This window comes from Schistocerca piceifrons, chromosome X (assembly GCF_021461385.2).
Source record: "Schistocerca piceifrons isolate TAMUIC-IGC-003096 chromosome X, iqSchPice1.1, whole genome shotgun sequence".
NCBI lineage: Eukaryota > Metazoa > Arthropoda > Insecta > Orthoptera > Acrididae > Schistocerca > Schistocerca piceifrons.
The window spans coordinates 912,425,529-912,446,535 of NC_060149.1; the positions used below are offsets into that span (position 1 = coordinate 912,425,529).

Genomic DNA, 21,007 nt, shown 5'->3' on the forward strand with positions numbered 1-21,007 from the left:
TCGCTATGTAGTATGATGCTTATTAGACACTGTGTAATCAGCTTTCAACAAAAGAAGAGCAACAGCATTCATGCCATAGTTACTGATACTGACAGTGTCAGCAGGTTTTCATGTGTTTGAGCATTATACTTTTTAGGGGTGCTACATACCATGCTCGGATGTTTTATTTTTGATGGGGCATTTTAAAACAAAGTCTCACAATTTACCTATATCACTGATTGACTTGCCATGGATTTTGTACTTTTCCACAGAGTTATATAAGTTGTTCATGAGTTTTCACTTTTTCAGTAGTGTTTTTATTTTAAAAATTTCTCGTTCACTGGTTTATTTACTATGCCTGTTGCACTCACAATGTATTTAGTGATTACTCTTCCTCTGCGACATGGCTCCTCCAGTTTTAATGCCCTGGACTTGCATTCAGCAGGCTCAGGGTGTATTCCCCATCTGGCTATCCTGACACGAACTTTCTATGGTTTCCCCTTGCTGCTAATATGGATGGTTCCTTTGATTAGGCCATGTTATGTTCCTGACATATCTAGAGGTAAGAACATTATTTATATACGAGAGTTGGAACCTAAATAGTGGCAACTATTTATTCACAACCGATACAGAAGAGTTACATGTTTGCACCTGTTACTGCCCTTCAAAGTAGTCACCAGTGTTGTGTAGAACCCATTGCCAGCAATTTGGAAGGTGTAGTATACTCTTAGCAGAGCCTGTTCTGTTGATGGTGCGAATAGAGCGGTCTAAAGTTATGGTGATTCTCGTGTACGATTGTGACAGTGTTACCCTAACACATTATGTATCACCTGTGGCCAGCTCTGCGAAAGAAGCTGCGACACTTTCTGCACAACCCACCCATCACTTTGTTGTACAATGTTACGGGTGCATACAGCGCAAGCTGTGGCTGCTCTGTTCGGTTAATGGGACTGGGAGGTACTGTACCATCCACCATACTCCCCGGACTTAAGTCCCTGTGACTTTGATTTGATTCCGAAGATGAAGGAACCATTTTGTTGAATTCGCTTCCGAATTGTTCCAGAGATTCGACAGGCAGTAGACCGCTCCATTCGCGCCATCAACAAAACAGGCTCTGCTAATGGTACTCTACGCTTTCCACATCGCTGGCAATGGGTTGTACACAACACTGGTGACTACATTGAAGGACAGTCACAATGATTCCTCATCCTAAGAACCAAGGGCATTGTAGACATATAACAAGGTGAATGACTGTCTCTGTTATACACTTCACATATCTGAAATGTTTGATAAGCAATAACTTCTCAGCTGTTAAAGTCTCCAGCCCTGATACAGTCTCTACTTTATGACCATTTACTAGAGCCACAGTAACCCAACCATTACCATGTAGTAACCCAACCACTGCCATGTGCACTAGCGTCAGCATTAGTAAGTGTAAAATTCAGTACGCATCCACAAAACGCTGAAGGGCCAAGCAGAATAATTTACGCACCTACTCCACTCTTCGTAGTAATAGCTATATTATCAATAGCTTTATACACTTGCACTTACTAATGTAGACGCTAGTGCACATGGTAATTGTTGGGTTACTATGGCTCTAGTTCGCGGTGGTAAAGTGGCGATTGTATCAGGGCTGGAGACTTTTACCAGCCGAGAAGTTATTGCTTACTGCGCATTTCAGATATGTGAAGTGTATAACAGAGATTGTGGTACATCTTATTATATGTCTACAATGCCGTTGATTCTTAGGATGAGGAATTGTCATAAAGTAAATGAATCAGAGTCTGTGTCCGTATGGGTTAAAGGTGCACTGAATTGTGCTAAGATAGAAATAGCTGTTGACGTCACGCATTATTATAGGAACTGAAATAAAGTACTTCTCCTTTCCTTATCTCCCATCCGAATTTTTTTAAAAATTAATAAATAAAATAATAGACATTACACGACAGCAAAAAAGAAACCTATTGGATCATGGTAAATGACTCATCCCAAGTCATCCTGATACTGGTCACCAAGAAACACTCACACCTCAGAGGGAGGCACCAAGCCATTTGGGGGGGAGGGGGAAGGGAGGACATTACACTAGTGTACTATGCATGTGTTATGCAGCTGAGGTTTCGCGTTGTGGTCTAGTTTTACAAGCTCCGCAGTACACTAAAATTACTTCCGCTCATTGCACAAGGGGCCAACCTCCTTGGAGGTACGCTGAGCCAATCGAGGTTCCTTTCCCTCTTACAAACTACTAGTTGATCTGAATATGTAATAATAAATTCAAAAGCTCAGCCTGTGTGTATATAATCTAAGTACACTTATTAAATGCACAAGAAATGTATTAAATCAGACAGCACAACATGCAAACTGGTCACATATTGGCTCAGTTTCAATGGAACCCAACCTCCTCAACATCTCACAGTCTGTTATGCAGCCACTTTCTGCACTGTATCCTATACACTATGGCAGTATACAAAAGCTCAAAATGAACCAATAGATGACAATGACAAAATATAATCAATGAAACTTAAGTCATCAATTTATAAGGACTGAAAAAGCAAGGGGCATACTGTGTCACAAAGATGCTGAAACAACTGAACTGGCAGACACTTTAAGACAGATGAAAACTATCCCATGAAAACCAACTTAGAAAGCAACTTTAGGTGGTGAATCTAGGAATATATTACAACCCCCCCACATATCACTCCCACAGGGATAGTGGAGACAAGATTAAACTAATTACAGCAAGCACACAGCCATTTAAGTAATCATTATTCCTACAGTGCATACATGAATTGAGTGGAAAAAAAGCTCTAATAGTTGGTACAATGGGACGGTCCTCCACCATGCAATTCACAGTGCACTGCAGAGTACAGGTGTTTATGTGAAACACACAATATTTATTTTGAAAACAGAAGTATCATGTACCATTACTACTCAGTTATGTCCTGAGGATCAAGAAAGTGATTTTTACCATTTAGGATACTTTCAGTTTTTAAGGTCGTATATGGTATACAAAATTTTGGTACCACATCTGCAAATGAATGGCACTGCCGCCATAAAACTGTGCAATTACAAGATTACATCCTCATCAATTCTGTAGTCAAAACTTATCACATTTTTACAGTTACTGGAAAGCAGATCACTACATTTATCTACATAAAGAGCTAGTTCCTAGTTCTTGTAAAAGGCCAAGGTCATGACATCTGACCAGACAGTTTTTTAAAGGTAAAAATATAAGGAAATTGTGCTTCATATTACATGGTATATTAGATATGTGGATACAATTTCACATACATGTTAAGTTTCTTTATTCTGCAGAATGTAATCACAATGTCTGGCTTGAGCACATTTATGAAGAGAGGGGTTTTTTTCCAAGTAAATCACAAAATTATTAAAAGAAACACCTTACACTATGACAGAAAATTACAACATGCAACAAACAAAGACTGAAGAAATAAAAAATGCTCTCCACTACCTTACAAATTTTATGCTGTCTAATCTGGACTACGTAGGCCTACAACAATAACTGGGGTAGTTGATGGCTTTTGCTTTTAAATTACAGATGAAATAAGAAATGTAACATTGAACATTCAGTTAGTGAAAGTTGCTGTCTTCCCAACTTATATATTACGATTCTAGGATAGGTCATAAATGTTTGCTCTTTCATGTGCAGATTTAATGGAAAGAACAGTTAGTTATATAACAACCTGAGTATCAATGTTCTTCGGTATACGGTGGCCGGACTGTCACAGCATCAAGGATATGACAACTTCATCCATAATCTAGGTATATTCAACAGAGCACATATCTTCCTACTAATTATAAGAGTTGATGATGTGCGACATATTACGAGTGTCACCAGCGATCGACTTACAAAAAGGGGAAATTCTATTCTTTTGGAAAAACTGACATGCAATCAATTTCTTCGCGAGGGGCTTCTAGCAGGCAAAATCAGCAGTAACACAGATCAGATAGCCACAGATGAAGTATAAGACTGGGTAAGGAGTGTGATTGCGATTTTGTCAAACGTTCCACAATGTGTACTATGGTCGTTAATGCGGCAATAAATTACTCCCATAAGAATTGAAGTCAATCGTTGTTTACCATAAAAAGGTGTTGTAACAAAAAAATCCCCAAATATAGCAAAAAGTATGAAGCATTTTGTCCTGCTGTTTTGCTAGTCGAACTGACAACTTATTGATACTTATAAGCACTAATGATATAGTTCGTCACAACCATGCATGAGAAATAATAAAAAAAAAAACTGTTGGAAAGAAGATGCGCTTCATTTCTAAACCAACGTTCTAACACCCGAATTACACTGACTCTACGAATATAAATGAAAAATGAGAGAAAACCGTAATAAAGCAAGCGCGCGCTCGCAAACACACAAATGTACTCCTGTAAGTTATCGTCACTTCTACAACACTTACGAGTGCCGAAAATGAAACTTGTCTGCTACGATGCTCACCTGTTACGGTTGAAGAACTGCTTAATAAAGCGTCCCTCTTCTTGCATACGCAGTAACTGAATAAACACTTATAGTTCAGGAGCTACAATTCCAACCCACTTCAGCAACTTGCACGTGTAGCAATAACATTAAACAGGTTATGAAAATTCAACCTTCACCTATTCCACCCAGCAGAAAACATTGTTACGTAATTCCTCTGATCTTACCTATAGATGGCAGTATAAACAAACACAACCGTGCGTCGGTATAGGTCAACAGGGAAAAAGATGCAATTTGCGCGCGCACGCTGGCTAGTGGCTATTGTGTGTGAGTGAGTCGTTCAACATTTATGCGGATGTGTATGTAAGTGGGAGGGGTGGGGGGAAACGTCTGTAGCATATAACCGAAGATAACGCAACTATCTAAGGTTAAAACATTCTGTGACAACAGAAAATAGGCTGGGTTCACTGTGGGTAAATTACCCGAATTAATGACTGTTTGAAATTAAAATAATCCCACAGCCTTTGCAATTTAACTTCGAGGTGTGGACTACTGAAGAGCAGTATGTAACCTCTGAAATGTTTAGTAGGGATAGCGGTTACCGTGGTTTCGGCATGTGAAACGTGTGCTATCGGTACGTTTAAATGCCTGTGTTGATGATTGCATGTATTTTTCATTTATTTAAACTGAAAGAAAATATGCAACGTTTAGCGTCTATGTCGCATAAATACGGATAAAGCCACCGAAGAACAAGAAAGCTGACATGAGACTAGCTGATTATTTCGGCTTTTGAAGATATAGATTTCAACAATTAAAGACTTAGAGAAAAGAGAGCGAATAGATACAGAAGAACCAGTAAAACGCGATGAGAGTATAACTTACAGTTTATAGTGAAGTGGAGTATTTGCAACAGTTGTGAAGTGCTGTTTGAAATGAATGTAAACTTTGATTGAGTTCATTTACTGGAGGGTGTAAATGTCGGTAAACCATACCAAGAGACAGTTATGGAAAACAGTGCTACTGGAAGAACATGAAAATTTATAAAATAAACTGAGGAGCCGGGGGTGTCGTATAAGAAACTCGAGGTGCCCTAGAAACCTCCAGTTTCCGTGCAGTACTGCTGCAATGACAGTAACCAGGCCTTAAAAGTAAGTGTGGATGATGAAGATGTGAATGGAATGGAAGACAGTTTCCTGTTTGTTGGTTTATAAAGACCATGTTTGCGTTGTTACCGCAAGATATTAAGCATGACAGTATTTTATGGTAATAGGAACAAAGTACAGTATTCTCTAAATATTATACTGAAATGTTACGTGACAGCTTGGATACTTTCTTGAATACGATTAAATTTCCCAAATCCTTGCATTAGAATATGTACGTTGGTAGTTTAAACTGTGTGATACAAACCCCCGTAATGTTTTGCAAACTTGAAGGAATGTGCATAAACGTAAAATTTCGTCAAACAGTTGTGATATTAACTGAAACTGAGGAAATTGTGTATTTATGAAAACTGGAAGACAACACTTCCCAGAAGCCTTTCAGTGTATCATCGTCCAGTGTGAAAATAGTAGTACTTGTTTTGAGAGTGACAGTCATAGTGCAACTTAGCTTTAAGCTATTCACATAACACTCAGCTGCGTTGCTCCTTCTGACTCTTAATATGTAAAATCTTGCAGGAATCTGTCTCGTAAGATTTGGCACAAATAAATGTCATGGTGAAGACATTGATGAGGGTAATTGACAGTCACTGAATAAATTCAAATTGTTGTTTATTTTTAAACAAGTTTGGCAAACTAACAGCCCACCATTTAAAAAAGAAAGTTCCACCGCATTGCTGTAACACAGTGGCATTGACCTCATACATGGGAGCAACAGAATTTATGTTACCAGAATCATGATGATTTAGATTTCCCATGGTTTCACTAATCCCCCCCCCTCCCCTCCCTCCCACCCCGTGCTGGGTAATTTCCTTGAGGGCAATTTTGTTTCCTCAACATTGTAATGCTGTTGACGTATCCTTGTGACTTGGATGTTAGTGATACATTAAAATTTAAGTCCTTCTTGATTTAGATCAACCAGAAATTGTGATTCCATCCATCTGCTTTTTGTTAAGCAGATCATAACTGCAACATTGGTTTTCCAGTAGGGCCCTACATACACTGCCTCAAATGATTTGTCATACATATTAACAATTCAAGGACTATTTAGCACATGATTACCAAACAGAAACAAGCTCTGCTCAGAGGACTTTGCTAAAAATGGTCAGGACGTGGTTATGTTTTCTGTAGCTACAGTTTCTGATTTTTTTGTTTGTATTTTCAGTTTTTTTTAAAAAAAAGGGTTAAACCTAGTAGGCTGCAGACATTCTAGATGTTGAATTCGATAAGTAATTAAGTAATTGTCTGATTAATCTGGTTATACTAACAAAGCAAACTTTTACTGATGCTATGTACATTCATGTCACTAGCTCCATTGTTGTTCTGAGAGATTGCTGCTGCCACAGGCGCCATGCAGTTGATTGATTGATTTTTGTTTGGTCCCATTTGATTGCATTTTGTACAAAGTGTGTACTTGAAATATATAACAAGTCAACTGAAACCTATTTTCTTGCAATATTTAACCTATTTATTACAACTTATGTTGGTTTAGTGGTAAGGTCGGTTCCCAGGTGTTGCATATTAAAAAGAAAAGGCAGATGAGCAGAGGTTTCTGTTGACATATACATTCACATTACAAAATATCTACAGTGTAACTTAATGTCCCAGAATTTAACACCATGGTTCACACACAGTTTTTGTAATCTTGCAGATATAAAATTTAAGTAGGCCTACTCTACACTGTGCTTGTACACAAGATGTGATTCTTCTTATTTTACTTAAAGGATGTGGGGCCGAGATAGTATTGACAGTTTGAGGAGGGGGAGGGGATTGCACATGCTGTAGCTTCCGGGCTCATAACGAGGGACCCAGGAGTGGGGTGGGGGGGGGGGGGGATGGTTGGTTGTGTTATTCTGAAAAATGGTTATCGGAAGCACATTTCATCACAACTCTCAAAATATTTGAGGATTGCCTGGTACTTTCGAGTAGCCCAGTAGGCGTATACCAGAAATTATTTTTTCCCTATCTTTGTTACAAAAATAAGGTACGATTTGCTAATTCAAATTAACAGATTTCTGGAATTACGTTTTTACTGATTTCTTTGCAGCAATCTAAGTGAACAGGGAGTCGTGCTGCTCCAAAGGTCAGGACTGTAGTTAGTGTCCATGACTGTCCAATTCAGTGCCACATCTGTAGTGACCATGCTGCCAATTGGGAACTTTATTCATACATATGACTAAGCATAGCATTAAGCCTGTTATAGAATAGCCGTTAGATGTTTCAATATTCCAGTAGTGTGCAGAAATTAACTAGGCCTATATCAGTTAATTTGTACACACTACTGGAACATTGAAACATTGTACTGATTAAAACACTCAATTCGTCTTTGAGAGGAGCAGGTGTCAAATTCTAATCTGCCATCTGGATCTCCTGTCACTTCTTTAAATCAATTGCATTCTTTAAATCACTTATACCAAATTCCAGAGTGGTTCCTTAGAGTAAGCAATGGCCAATTTCCTTTCCACCCTTGTCCAATCTGAGCTTGTGCTTTGCTTGTAATGATCCCAACACTGTCTAGACAGAGTATAATTTTCCTTTTTCCATGTTGGAACAGTAACTATACACATTCTTTTCCCAGAGTATGCATTAGACCAACAGTACACAATTCACCAATTCACAGTTATGAACTCACAGTGACTGCCCATAGAAATGTGTTCCTTATATGTACTGTTAATGAGTGACCAAGCTAATACCATATTAAAGTTTATACACTAAGTGTCTTCAGAAGAACACAAAAGGTAATGTCTCAAATGAATTCAGACTTAAGGGACGTGAAGAACATACCGTGTAAGTCTAGCAGCAGACACTTGTTGTATGCCAGTACCAGAAATTGTGGAGAGGCAACAAACAACCTGGCAATGTGAAAGAAAGTACCAGCTTGTGAGGATGATGAATTAGGGGTAGAATAATTGGCTCCCAAGAACAGTCTCCCCCTCCTCTGTTTCTTTTCCCCCATTGATGTTTTCAGTTCAGATCATTGGATAGAAGAATGTTGTATGTAATGATGAATGGATATTGCACCATGTTTATATGTTTGTTTATTAGCCATTCAGCATGTGTACCACACACACACACACACACACACACACACACACACACACACACACACACACACACACACACACCTTTTTAGTAGTTAGTAATTTTTATATTTATTTTACATATATACATAAACTTCTTACTAATCAGAAGATTTCAGTAATAATCATTATATAGTTTACATTCAAGAATTAATCATACTGTTTTACACATTTAGTTAATGATAGTTACACTAGTTCATTGTTTATTTCAATCAAGAATTAATTATACAGTTTTACACATTTAGTTAATGATAATTATATTATTTCATTGTTTATACATTCCTTCCAAATTACTTCCAAGATATTCTTCAGTTGAGTATCGTGCTTTATTTTTAAACCATGTTTCTAGTACGTCCTTAAATTTAAAGTGCATGAGGGTTTTGACTGATTGTGGCAGTTTATTATATAACTTTAGACTTAGGTGTTTGTGACTGTTGTGTGTCAGTGACAGCCTAGAATACGGTATATCAAGCATGCAGTTATTTCTAGTGCTATGTAAATTCATTCTCTGTGTAAATTGGATATTTTCTTTTACGTATATTAAGCAGTTATACATGTAGAGACTTGGGAGGGTCATTATGCTTAATAGGTTGAAGTGCTCCTTACGGATTTCTCTTGGACCCAATCCTTGTATACATCTAATTACTGTTTTTTCCCCCCTCCATTTGAATACACAGTTTGTGCCTGTTGAAGTACCCCATGACAGAATTCCTTGTTGTAGCTGTGACTAAAAGAATGCATAGTAGCAAATTATCAATAAACTTTTACTGACAGAATATCTTAGTTTACACAGCAGAATGTCTTAGTTTATACAGCAGGAATATCAATTGTGCAAATTCGCCTGTCAGGTAGCTTATATGGTCATCCTATGAGAGCCTTTGGTCTATTTTTAGCCCCAATAGTTTGACACTGTGATTCTCTTGTTTCCGTACCTTCAGATTAAAATAAATATCCTCTGTTTTTGTGTTGTTTATACATAAACTATGTGTTCAAAAGTATCCGGACACCGCCAAAAACATACATTTTTCATATTAGATGCATTGTGCTGTCACCTATTGCCAGTTACTCCCTATCAGCAACCTCAGTAGTCATTAGAAATTGCGAGAGAGCAGAGTAGGACACTCTGCAGAACTCACGCACTTCTAACGTGGTCAGGTGATTAGGTGTCACTTGCGTCATATGTCTGTACGCGAGATTTCCACACTCCTAAACATCCCTAGGTCCACTGTTTCCTATGTGATAGTGAAGTGGAAATGTGAAGGGACATGTACAGTACAAAAGCGTACAGGCCGACCTCTTCTGTTGACTGACAGAGACCGCCGACAGTTGAAGAGGGTCGAAATGTGTACTAGGCAGACATCTATCCAAACCATCACACAGGAATTCCAAACTGCATCAAGATCCAATGCAAGTACTAGGACAGTTAGGTGGAGGGGGGGGGGGGGGGGTGAGAGAACTTGGATTTCTTGGTCAAGTGGCTGTTCATAAGCCACACATCACGCCGGTAAATGCGAAAGGACACCTCGCTTGGTGTAGGAAGTGTAAACATTGGGCAATTGAACAGTGGAAAAACATTGTGTGGAATGACAAATCACAGTACACAATGTGGCGATCCAATGGCAGGGTTTGGGTATGACAGATGCCTGATGAATGTCATCTGCTAGCGTTTGTAGTGCCAACAGTAAAATTCGGAGCCAGTTGTATTATGGTTTGGCCGTGTTCTTCATGGAGGGGGCTTGCACCCCTTGTTGTTTTGCATGGCAGTATCACAGCTCAGGCCTACAGTGATGTTTTAAGCACCTTCTTGCTTCTCACCATTGAAGAGCAGTTCGGGGATAGTGATTGCATCTTTCAACACGATCGAGCACCTGTTCATAATGCACTGCCTGTGGCGGAGTGGTACCAAGACAATAACATCCCTGAAATGGACTAGCCTGCACAGAGTCCTGACCTGAATCCTATAGAACACCCTTGTGATTTTTTGGAACGCTGACTTCGTGCCAGGTCTCACCGACCGACATCGATACCTCTCCTCAGTGCAGCACTCTGTGAAGAATGGGCTGCCATTCCCCAAGCAACCTTACAGCATCTGATTGTAACATTTGCCTGCGAGAGTGGAAGCTGTCATCAAGGCTAAGGGTGGGCCCACGCCATACTGAATTCCAGCATTACTGATGGATGGTGTCACGAACTTGTAAGTCATTTTCAGCCAGGTTTCCGGATACGTTTGATCACATAGTGTAACTGCTTAACAATAAACCACACGCTACAGTTTTCAAAAAGTTCATTATTTTTGTTTACCACCTCTTGCATACTCTCACCTGTGGAGATCATGGCCATATCATCAGCATATAAGACACTTTTGCAGGCTATATAGTCTGAGAAGTCGTTAACATAGACAATAAAAAGAAAGGGCTTAAGAATGGAGTCCTGTGGAATTCCTCTCTTAATTTTCATTAGTTCTGACCTTTCATTGTTCAGATACACTAACTGTCACCTGTTATTTAGGTATGATTTAATCAAATTAAGTGGTTTATCAGTGGTACCATAATATCCCAATTTTTCTAACAATTATCTCGTGTAATACTGAATAAAATGCTTTGCTTAAGTATATGAGTGTTGTACAGGTGGTCAGTTTCCTTTCAAACGCATTGTGGATTTCAGTTATCAAGCTCTCACTAGCTTTCATGGTTGATTGATTAGTTCTAAATCCAAACTGTCTGTCATTAAGAAATTTATTGCTCTCAAAATACATGTAAATCTGTGTGTGTGATCAACTCTCAATGATTTTGGCCAGTAAAGGGACAATTGATATTGGTCTATAGTTATCTGGTATTTATCTCTCACCCTTTTTGTATATGGGGAGTGTAACTGTAATTTTAAAACAATCAGGGAAAATGCCATCATTAAGGATTTTATTTACAAGGTAGAGTAGAGGAGTTCTAATTTCATTAATTATGGCCTTTATTACAAAGTTACTGAATCCGTAGTAGTCTTCTGTTCTAGAGTTGTTCAGCTTGTTTACAGAGTTATTTATATCTGTTGCAGTTATTCTACTCCAATTAAATCTTTTATCTGTTTTATTTTGTGATTGCAACAGAAAAGCTTCCAAATCAGTTAAATTGTCACTTTTTGGTACGTGGGTATTTACTGAGTTTATGAAGTGTTCATTGAGTGTTACAATTAATTGGGTTACTGATTTCTTCCTTTCCCATGTTTGTCTCACTTTTAGCTATGTTCCATGTAGCTTTAGTACATTTGTTTTTAGAATTTAAAATATACTCTTCATTTGCTTTCATTTTTGCTGCTTTAATTTTGGATTTGTATATTTTTCTTAAGTTTATGTATCTATTCTTGTTTTCTTGACCCCGCTTCAATTTTGTTCTTCATCATGAGTAAAAGGATTCTGATTTTATTTTGGTGTGGGGTGTACCCCTTTTTTGTATGTTGTGGTTTATGCATATTGCTGGGGTTATATCTCTTAGTAATGAGAGGGCAGTTTACTGTTTAATGTATTTTTTATATTGGATATGAATGCAGAAAAGCTTTAATTTATATCTTTGTTGATGGTTAGTATTCTTGCCCATTCTATTCGGTTCATTTCTCATTATTTCAGTTTTCTCATCCTTGAGAGCTCTATATGTAGTTAGCATCATGGTATCGTCAAGTGTCAGATTTCCTGTTTTGAGCCATATTCCATCATGGTCAGATAGTCCTAAATTGATGGTCTCCCACTCTACTTGATTCCTGCACACCTCGCTAATTATATTGTCAAGGCATGCCTCCATTCTGGTTGGTTTTTCATTTAAGCAGTATTAATTCGTTGATCTTAAGATATTTAGGATGTGTACCACAGTTTTTCTCTTTACTCTTACATCTGTATTAATGTCTCCTGCGATAAATGTTTTTATTGCTTATATTTGGCAGTGAGTTAGATTAATTCAGATACTTTTTCTGTGAATCTCTCCTTATCAGTAGCTGGTGGTCAGTAAACTGTTGCAATCATGAGTTTATGAGTGTGTATAACCAAGGCAGATGCTTCAAAAAGTTCTTTAACAGACAGGGTTATGAGGTCTATGATTGAATATTTTAGATTCAAAATTTTATTGATACAAATGGACACTCCACCATGGGCATTGTTTGGCCTACAGTAGCTTGTTGCCAGTGAGTAGCTAAATGGTACAAATAACCTTATTTCTGCACTTTTAATCCAGTGTTCATTCACACAGAGAATGCCACACTTAATTTCTTACAGGTAGTGCTGTAATTCACTGACTTCGTATCTAAAGGATTGTACTTTTATTTGTAACAAAAGTAGTTCATTTTTGCTGCAAGGTGGTGCATTGCTTACATTGGGCTTAATTTGATTATTTACTTTAAGTGTGTTTTTTGTATTATGTTCTGAAGCTCTTTGTTTTGACCAAATCTGACACATTTCAGGCTTGGTCAGCCTTATAAATTTCCTTGATCTGGTTCTGAGTTTTGAGACATGTTCTAAATTGCTGATACAGGATAATTTATTATTTACCACACTGAGTATTTTTTGGCACAGCAGTGTCTTTACTAATCCACTTAGGCCTTGACCATGTCTTGTATGACAAGTTCTTGAGCAGTTACAATTGTCAGAGGGTTCATGGTTACAACTGATACATTCCTTAATATCTAAAAGCATTACATTTTTAAACTGTTTGCAGATTGTTTCAAAATACTTGTTAGCTTTGGTTATTTCTCTGTTTACACATGACGATTCAGTTAAATTGTAGTGATGAGGTATTTTAAATGATATAACATTTGTGTTTGTTAACTTGCCCAAAGTTTTCGTCAAAGCTGTTGTTGCTGCAGCTGTTTCATCACGGTATACATCATTGGAACCACCTACAAGAAATCCAAAGTCACTCTTTGACAGATTACTGCAATCTTCAGTGTTGGTGAGGATCTGGTTGAATCTTGCTCCAGGTTTCGCTATGCCTTCAATTTTAATGTGTTTTTAATTGTCAGGGTCTTTGTTTTTGTAGCCATCCCTTTTCTAGAACCATCAGAGTATATTCTGATGTGTGTTGTTTTTTCCCTTGGTATTTCTTGACACTCTGTTCCATCTTGTACTTTATCTGTTGCATTTGATACATTGTTTGTGTTACCCAAATTCAAAATGGGCACCTTCAAATCTGCATTGCTGTTTAATTTTTTGCTATAGTTTTTATTAGATGATTTAAATACATATGCACTTTTTGTGCCACAATCCATGTTGTTCTGTTTCTTTTATTTGGCGTGCTTATGTGAATTTCAATATCTTAAAGTCCTTTATAATCGGGTACGTTACATATTTTTCGCCTAATAGTTTTCATCCTACATTCATCACAGTTCCAGTTTTTTATAGTTATCTGCTGTTTGTTTAGTGAGGGATGTACTTTCCCACATCAAAAATGGAATATGTTTCCACATTCCGAGCACTCAACACTGCTTTTCATAGTTTTCTGGTATTTTCGACAATGTTGATTGGTCCTGTCGCCTGTATTTTTACTAGTCAAATTTTCTATTACCACATCACTGTACAATGGATATTCACACTGTTGTTTAAGTTCATCTTTTTTTAGCTTCAACCCACAAATGTCATGTAATAGAAACGTGATAAAATCGTCTTTAGTGTCTTTGCTGTTTACATTTTCATGCATTTTGTCTTTACAACAATTGAAACAATACCAAGTCTTTCGTTTTGGACTTAAATTTGCACACTTATTGTGCTAAACTGTTTCACATTTTAGACACGTTATTCCTTTGTCGGCATGTTTTTTCATAATAGCAGTGGGAATATGTCCCATTTTCTTGCAAATATTCAGTGTCGGTCGTTGATGCTGCACACACAAGTTCATCTTCGTATTTTTCAGTGTTCACTCTTCTTCTTCTTCTTCTTCTTCTTCTTCTTCTTTTTCTATTGACTTTTTTAATAATATAAGAAGCCAGACAAGTATTATCACAATAAGTACATATGTCTGCTTGTGTCTGTATATGTGTGGATGGATATATGTGTGTGTGTGTGTGTGTGTGTGTGTGTGTGTGTGTGTGTGTGTGCGCGCGCGCGCGCGAGTGTATACCCGTCCTTTTTTCCCCCTAAGGTAAGTCTTTCCACTCCCGGGATTGGGGTGACTCCTTACCCTCTCCCTTAAAACCCAAATACTTTCGCCTTTCCCTCTCCTTCCCTCTTTCCTGACGAGGCAACCGTTCGTTGGTTGCGAAAGCTAGAATTTTGTGTGTATGTTTGTGTTTGTTTGTGTGTCTATCGACGTGCCAGCGCTTTCGTTTGGTAAGTCACATCATCTTTGTTTTTAGATATATTTTTTTAAGTACTGATTTTTTTGCACACAATGCACTTTTCATCATAATTTGTAATTTTACTTACAGAGCTATTGCACTCGTCATTTTCATTTGGTGCCATCTTGAAGTTTGCCCAGTACACAGGTTTATAGGTGTTTTGTCCATATCCTTGTAAGATGCTATACAACTTCACCCACAGTGTTCGTACAATATTGTAGCTCTACAGTGGACACAGATCTGCAGGTATCAGCAGTTCAATGCAGTTTGTGTTGGATGGCCTGAGGACAGACATTGTAATGAACCTCAATTTATTTGTTCAAAAACCACAAACACTTTTGTATCTTGAACTGCAGTGGGCATGTAGCAGCATGTGAAAGCAGTGTTATGTTGATTGGCAAAATTCATTCCTTCTTTTGTTTACTCATCCAGGAATAATTTTAGAGTGATACTGGATTTGTCACATAATAGAATGAAAATAAATATTGCAAAAAATATACATAAACACAAAATAAATAAGTCTGCATTTTGAGGGTAGGACAGGTGATCAGCTGGGCCTTTGAAGAAGAACCATCCCAACATTTGCCTGAAATAATTTAGGATAATCTAAATCAAGATGGCTGGACAGAGAAAAAATTCCATCTGCAGAATGTGAGGTAATATTTTCAGATGAAGCCCATTTCAACCTGATCTGCTGTGTTAAGTAATCCACATACTATATTTCATCAGTGCAAGGAGTGTGCCACCTTCCTCAAATAATGACAGTGTCATTGCTTTCGTGGAATGTAGCTTTGCCCAACATTTTGTCCATTGCACATATCTGGGGTATGATTGAAGTTGAAGTACACTTATATTGTCAGCAACTCTTCTGTTGCATTCTGCTGTTGGCAATTCATTGTTGATGATTGTAACCAGTTGGATCATAGTACATGGTAGTCAGTAAGAATCACTGAATCTAATTATTTCTTTCTGCAGAAGTTACAAATTTTTGATATGGAGAGCACGAAGAAAACTAAATGTGCTGGCAGACTGACCTTTAATATAGCCTGAGGCATGGTTTTTATTGGAGTGTGACAGTTTGCTTGTGAGTTGGTGAAGCCAACAAATCTCTACATGAAAATACAATTTCTGTAATAGATTCATGTGTAGCGCATGTTCACCATTGCAGTAACCTACTTGTGTGTCTTATTTCCGATGTTGCAGAAAATTCTTATGATGTGGTAAAGTTCTAACCCAATAGAACAAAATACCAGCTAACTTTATTTACTAACCATAGGAAATTATGTACACTGACAACTGCCTCATGAATCATCATATTCAATTTAAATCATTCATCACGTGAGTTGTTCCCAAAATCAGCACACAGTGCAACAAACGTGATCTTCAAGCTACCACTGCTGATGCTATGTGGGCTTGCATAGAAACTGTGTATATGCCCCAAGAAGAATTCCAGTCATTCCTTGGTTCAATCATGTGTTGTTTTAGAGTTTTTGGTTGCAGCATATGGGTGCTTCCCACCATACTGAATCTTCAGTATCAGTCATTGTTGTTATGATTTATGTATTGCCATTTCTTCATGTATGGTTTAATGCTTGTTTCAATCTCATGTATCTATCTTAGTATAGCAGTTTAATGTATATTGTTACATGTTGACCACATACTAATATGTAAGTGATTAGTTGCTTCTTTTCAAGAACTCATGTATAATATGGGAAATTGTATGGGAGAAACAATATTAATCTTCTTTTAGACACATTTTTACTGTTTGCTGGACTGTGCACTTCACTATGCTGCCTATTAAGGCCGTATATTTCATTATCATCGGAGCCAAAGTTGGAGGTAGTAGAAGCTTATCTGTTTGCCAAGTGAAATATATTCTGCAATTTATATTTATTTTATATCTGACTCTAAATGATCCAAACTTCTTTTATATAATTTTGATTAGATTGCAGAAAACTTATGGCTTTTATCAGTTTCTCATCCTTCACTGCCACCACACTGTAATATTCTATCCTCTTTGTCACTGTTTCGCTGTTTGTGTTAGGAATGTTGTTACTTTCCTCACCCTGCCATTACCTACCACCTATTCAATTCTTATGCTCCTGTCCTTCCACCATGTTAGTCTGCCCTGTCTTATTTTTTCTGTCATGATTCGTAAATGGCACTTTAATGCTTTCCATGTTTCAGGCTTCTGCATCGGTGTCTGCTACTTTCCCTTTGAGTACACTTTAAAATATGTGTAAATAATTATTTAATGGAATCAAAAAGGGGTTATGTCAGTTATCCGTTGCTGACAGCTGAGTTCGTGGTTGGCAATCACAAGATTGCCTGGTTTCCTACTACCTTTCTAATGATGCTGAGTTGAGTGGAATATGGAAGAAGACACAGATGCAAGATCTTTTTGGAAGAAAAATGCAAAAGCTGTTCCAGGAAGGTAAACAGTTCTAAGTGCAACATTATTGTTATCCATAAATTATATTGTTATTGCAAATGAAGCTTGTTTCAGTGTTTTCATTGATTAAAAATCTAAGCTAGGTGACACTTAACTTATTTGCCTTAAATGAGAGGAAGAGCTTTTGATTTGTTTCTCTGTCCTTTCCAGACTTGAGCTAAATCCTGTCTCACATGGAGTAAGGTCCCTCTTAAGTTTCTGCCTCTACATATATACTCTGCAAGCCAATGTACAGTGTGTGGCAGACGGTACCCTTAAGACTACTAATCAATTCGGCTCCTGTTCCACTAGCAAATAGAGCAAGGGAAAAATGACTGTCTGTGGGCCTCCGTATGACTCATCATTTTTCATATTTCATCTTCATAGCCCTTATGAAAAATGTATGTTGGTGACAGTAGAATCATTTCTATAGTCAGCTTCAGATGCTGGTTCTCTAAATTTTCTCAACAATAATGTACTTTGAAAAGAGCTTCACCTTCCCTCCAGTGATTCTCATCTCATTTCTTGAAGCACCTCTGTAACCCTTGCATGTAATTCAAATGTGCTAGTAACAAATCCAGCAACCGTCTTTGAATTGCTTTGATGTCTTCCTTTAATCCGACCTGGCACGGATCATGGACACTAGAGTAGTACTCAAGAATATGTCACACTAGCATCCTGTATGCAGTCTCCTTTACAGGTGAACCCAAAATTCTCTCACTAAACAGAAGTAGACCTACAACAATCCTCACATGTTCATTCCATTTCATATCACTCTGCAACGTTATGCCCAGATATTTAAACAACATGACTGTGTCAAGCAGGATACTACTAATGCTGTATCTGAACATTATGGATTTGTTTTTCCTACTTATCTGCATTAACTTAAATTTGTCTACATTTAGTGATGGCTGCCATTCATCACACCAACTAGAAATTATGTCCAAGTTATCTTCTGTTCTCCTGCAGTCACCCAACTTTGACACAATCCTGTACACTGCAGCATCATCAGCAAACAACCACAGATCAGTGCTGACCCTGTCTGCCAGATCATTTGTGTGTGTAAAAAAATAATAGCGCTCCAATCACACTTCCATGGGGCACTCCTGAGGATATGAACACTCGCCATCGAGGACAACATACTGGGTTCTATTACTTAAGAAGTCTTCAAGCCATTCATATTGGGGGACCAATTCCATATGTTTGTACCTTCATTCACAGTCTGCAGTTGGGCACCATGTCAAATACTTTCCAGAAATTTAGAAATATGTTGCTCTTCTTCGTAATTCGCTGTATATCGTGTGAGAAAAGGGCAAACTGAGTTTTGCATGAGTGATGCTTGCTAGAACAATGCTGATTTTGGACATAAGCTTCTTGGTCTTAATAAAATTTGCTAGTTTGCTAGGTAGTATACTTGACTTTGCATACAGAGTGGGGAGAAAGCTAGGTCGCATGCCAAAGGTCTCACCTGGTGTAATACTTGATGTGGCAGGTAGCAGGCTTGCTAGACTGTGTCAACAGCAGTGCACAAAAGCCAACTCTCCAATGTTTCTCAAAATATTTTAAAGAAACTACTCAGTATTCAAGATGAACTGCCTATCATTTTGTAAATTGTAATAGTTATTGTGATGTTTCAAAAGTAAGTAAACTACTGCAAGAAATTCAAATAGTTTGCAATGAAAAATTGGGGTTGCTATTAGTTGCACTTGGTACATGTTAGGTCATACATGGGTGCTTATAAAGTGTAGCTAACATTTTGAATTATTCGTTAAATTTTGAAGCAAATCCTTTTCTGTCTCCAGTCAAAAGAATATGGATTTTATGTAGCACCCTCGGTTCTGCTTACATGTGCTAACGATAAAGCCAGAAGTAATGTCATAACATTCCTCGTATCTCATAAATGGTATGAGATATCAAAATGAGGTTTTGTCAAATGGTTGCTCCCTATGAGGAGAGTATTTATTGCAGTATGCAAGTAACTACAAATGTCCAGCTTGACTAGCCCGTAACTCTCGACCAAGCCCAGTCTGTAATGCTCACACCGTGTGCCACATTTGTGTCTCCGCTGTAGCATTCATCTTATTTACATCTTGAAGGGTCATGAAGTTTGATGTAATCTATCCAAGTGTATAGGCTAACTAAAGCTTCAAGAGCTATTTGCTTGCATTATAGGCAGTCACATGTTCTTTTACATTTCCATACAAGAGATTGAACAAAATATAATGAAAAGATATATCCATTCCAATTGCAGCTACCACAAAATATCTCATCTATGTAACAGTCTCAAGAAGCAGGAAGCTTTTGTCTAATATAAACTCTCCGCATCAAGTTCAGACTGAAAATAAAAATCAAATAAAATTTATTCATGCTGGACTTACATGAAAGAAAACTGTGTAATTTTACAGTAGGTATTTTACAAAAACCTTACCAGTCTATTCTACTATATAAAGACAAGACATTGTTTTATGTTATCAAAAATCTTGAAGTTCTTCACTGATTTACTTCTCATTTTTGTACGATGCTCTAGTAGACACTTGGATGGACAGATATACAGGGTGAAAAGTATTTAAACCGACAAACTCTGGGAGTTTGTAGGGGATATCAAAACAAATATTTTTCTGTAATGTCATTTTTTCCTATGAGGATTATTTAAACCGGTGGAGGCCATATTACGCCCTTCAGTTGTAGGCAACTGCTATTCACCAATGTCGTAGTGCATTTTCTCTGTTTACTAATGGAGCGATACACCTGGAGTGAGTACACTGATATGGTTGGTGCGTACTACATAGCGCACCACAACAGACGAGCTGCACTGCGGGTTTATCAACAACAATATCCTAACTGCCATATCCCGCATCAAACAACCATTGTTGCTGTGTACCAACATTTGCGTGAGACCAGGTCACTTAGCAGATTACCTTGACTGGGACGCCGTCGCACGGTAAGAATGCTGCAATTTGAGGAAGTTGTCTTGCAGCATGTGGAGTGGGATCCTTCAATCAGCACTCGTGCAATTGCATGTAACATGGGGACGAATCAGACGGATGTAAGAACAGTCCTTCGGGAGCAATTGTCATCTCCATTTCACTTGCGGCGTGTCCACAACCTGGAACCAGTTGATTATCCACCCAGAGCATAGTTTTGGCAGTGGTACCTGGAACATTGTGAAATGCATCCTACATTTCCATCCCCTGTGTTGTTTAGCGATGAAGCAATGTTCGGGCGTGATGGAGTCTTCAGCATGTACAATTCGCATGTTTGGAATGAGGATAACCCACATGCAACAGTGACTAGCGCTCATCAAGTGCGGTTCTTCGTTAATGTGTGGGTAGGTGTTGTTGGGGACTGTTTAATTGGGCCGTATCTGCTACCTAGGCCATTAAATGGCAGGCACTATTACAATTTTCTCGCCAGAGCTTTGCCAGAATTGCTGGAAGACGTCCCGCTCCCTACAAGACAATGCATGTGGTGCCAACATGACGGGGTGCCGGCACATTTCAGTCGTTGTGTGCGTCGATTCCTGGACTGACGGTTCCCAGAAATGTGGATTGGCAGAGGTGGTCCTGTACCGTGGCCTGCTCGATCCCCAGGTATGTCCCCTCAGGAC

At 38.1% G+C, this 21,007-nt stretch overlaps 2 protein-coding genes across 6 annotated transcripts in view; one reads left to right on the plus strand and one right to left on the minus strand.

Annotated features, from left to right (window-relative positions):
• The window catches only part of LOC124722711 (tetratricopeptide repeat protein 39B-like), a 336,578-nt gene extending 331,836 nt beyond the window's left edge, over positions 1-4,742 (minus strand). The window contains exon 1 of one of the 3 annotated variants that reach the window (XM_047247848.1): positions 4,651-4,742. The gene's annotated coding sequence lies outside the window, so the exon portion shown is untranslated. The other 2 variants (XM_047247847.1, XM_047247850.1) reach the window with 2 other exon arrangements.
• Positions 4,743-4,784: 42 nt separating this feature from the next.
• LOC124722712 (TBC1 domain family member 22B) overlaps positions 4,785-21,007 on the plus strand; it is a 143,296-nt gene continuing 127,073 nt past the window's right edge. For 2 of the 3 annotated variants that reach the window (XM_047247853.1, XM_047247855.1), the window contains exons 1-2: positions 4,785-5,571; positions 17,157-17,403. In XM_047247853.1, coding sequence (XP_047103809.1) covers positions 17,342-17,403 — 62 coding nt within the window. In that variant the 5' untranslated portion in view covers positions 4,785-5,571; positions 17,157-17,341. The remainder of the gene's footprint in view (positions 5,572-17,156; positions 17,404-21,007) is intronic. The other variant, XM_047247854.1, reaches the window with a different exon arrangement.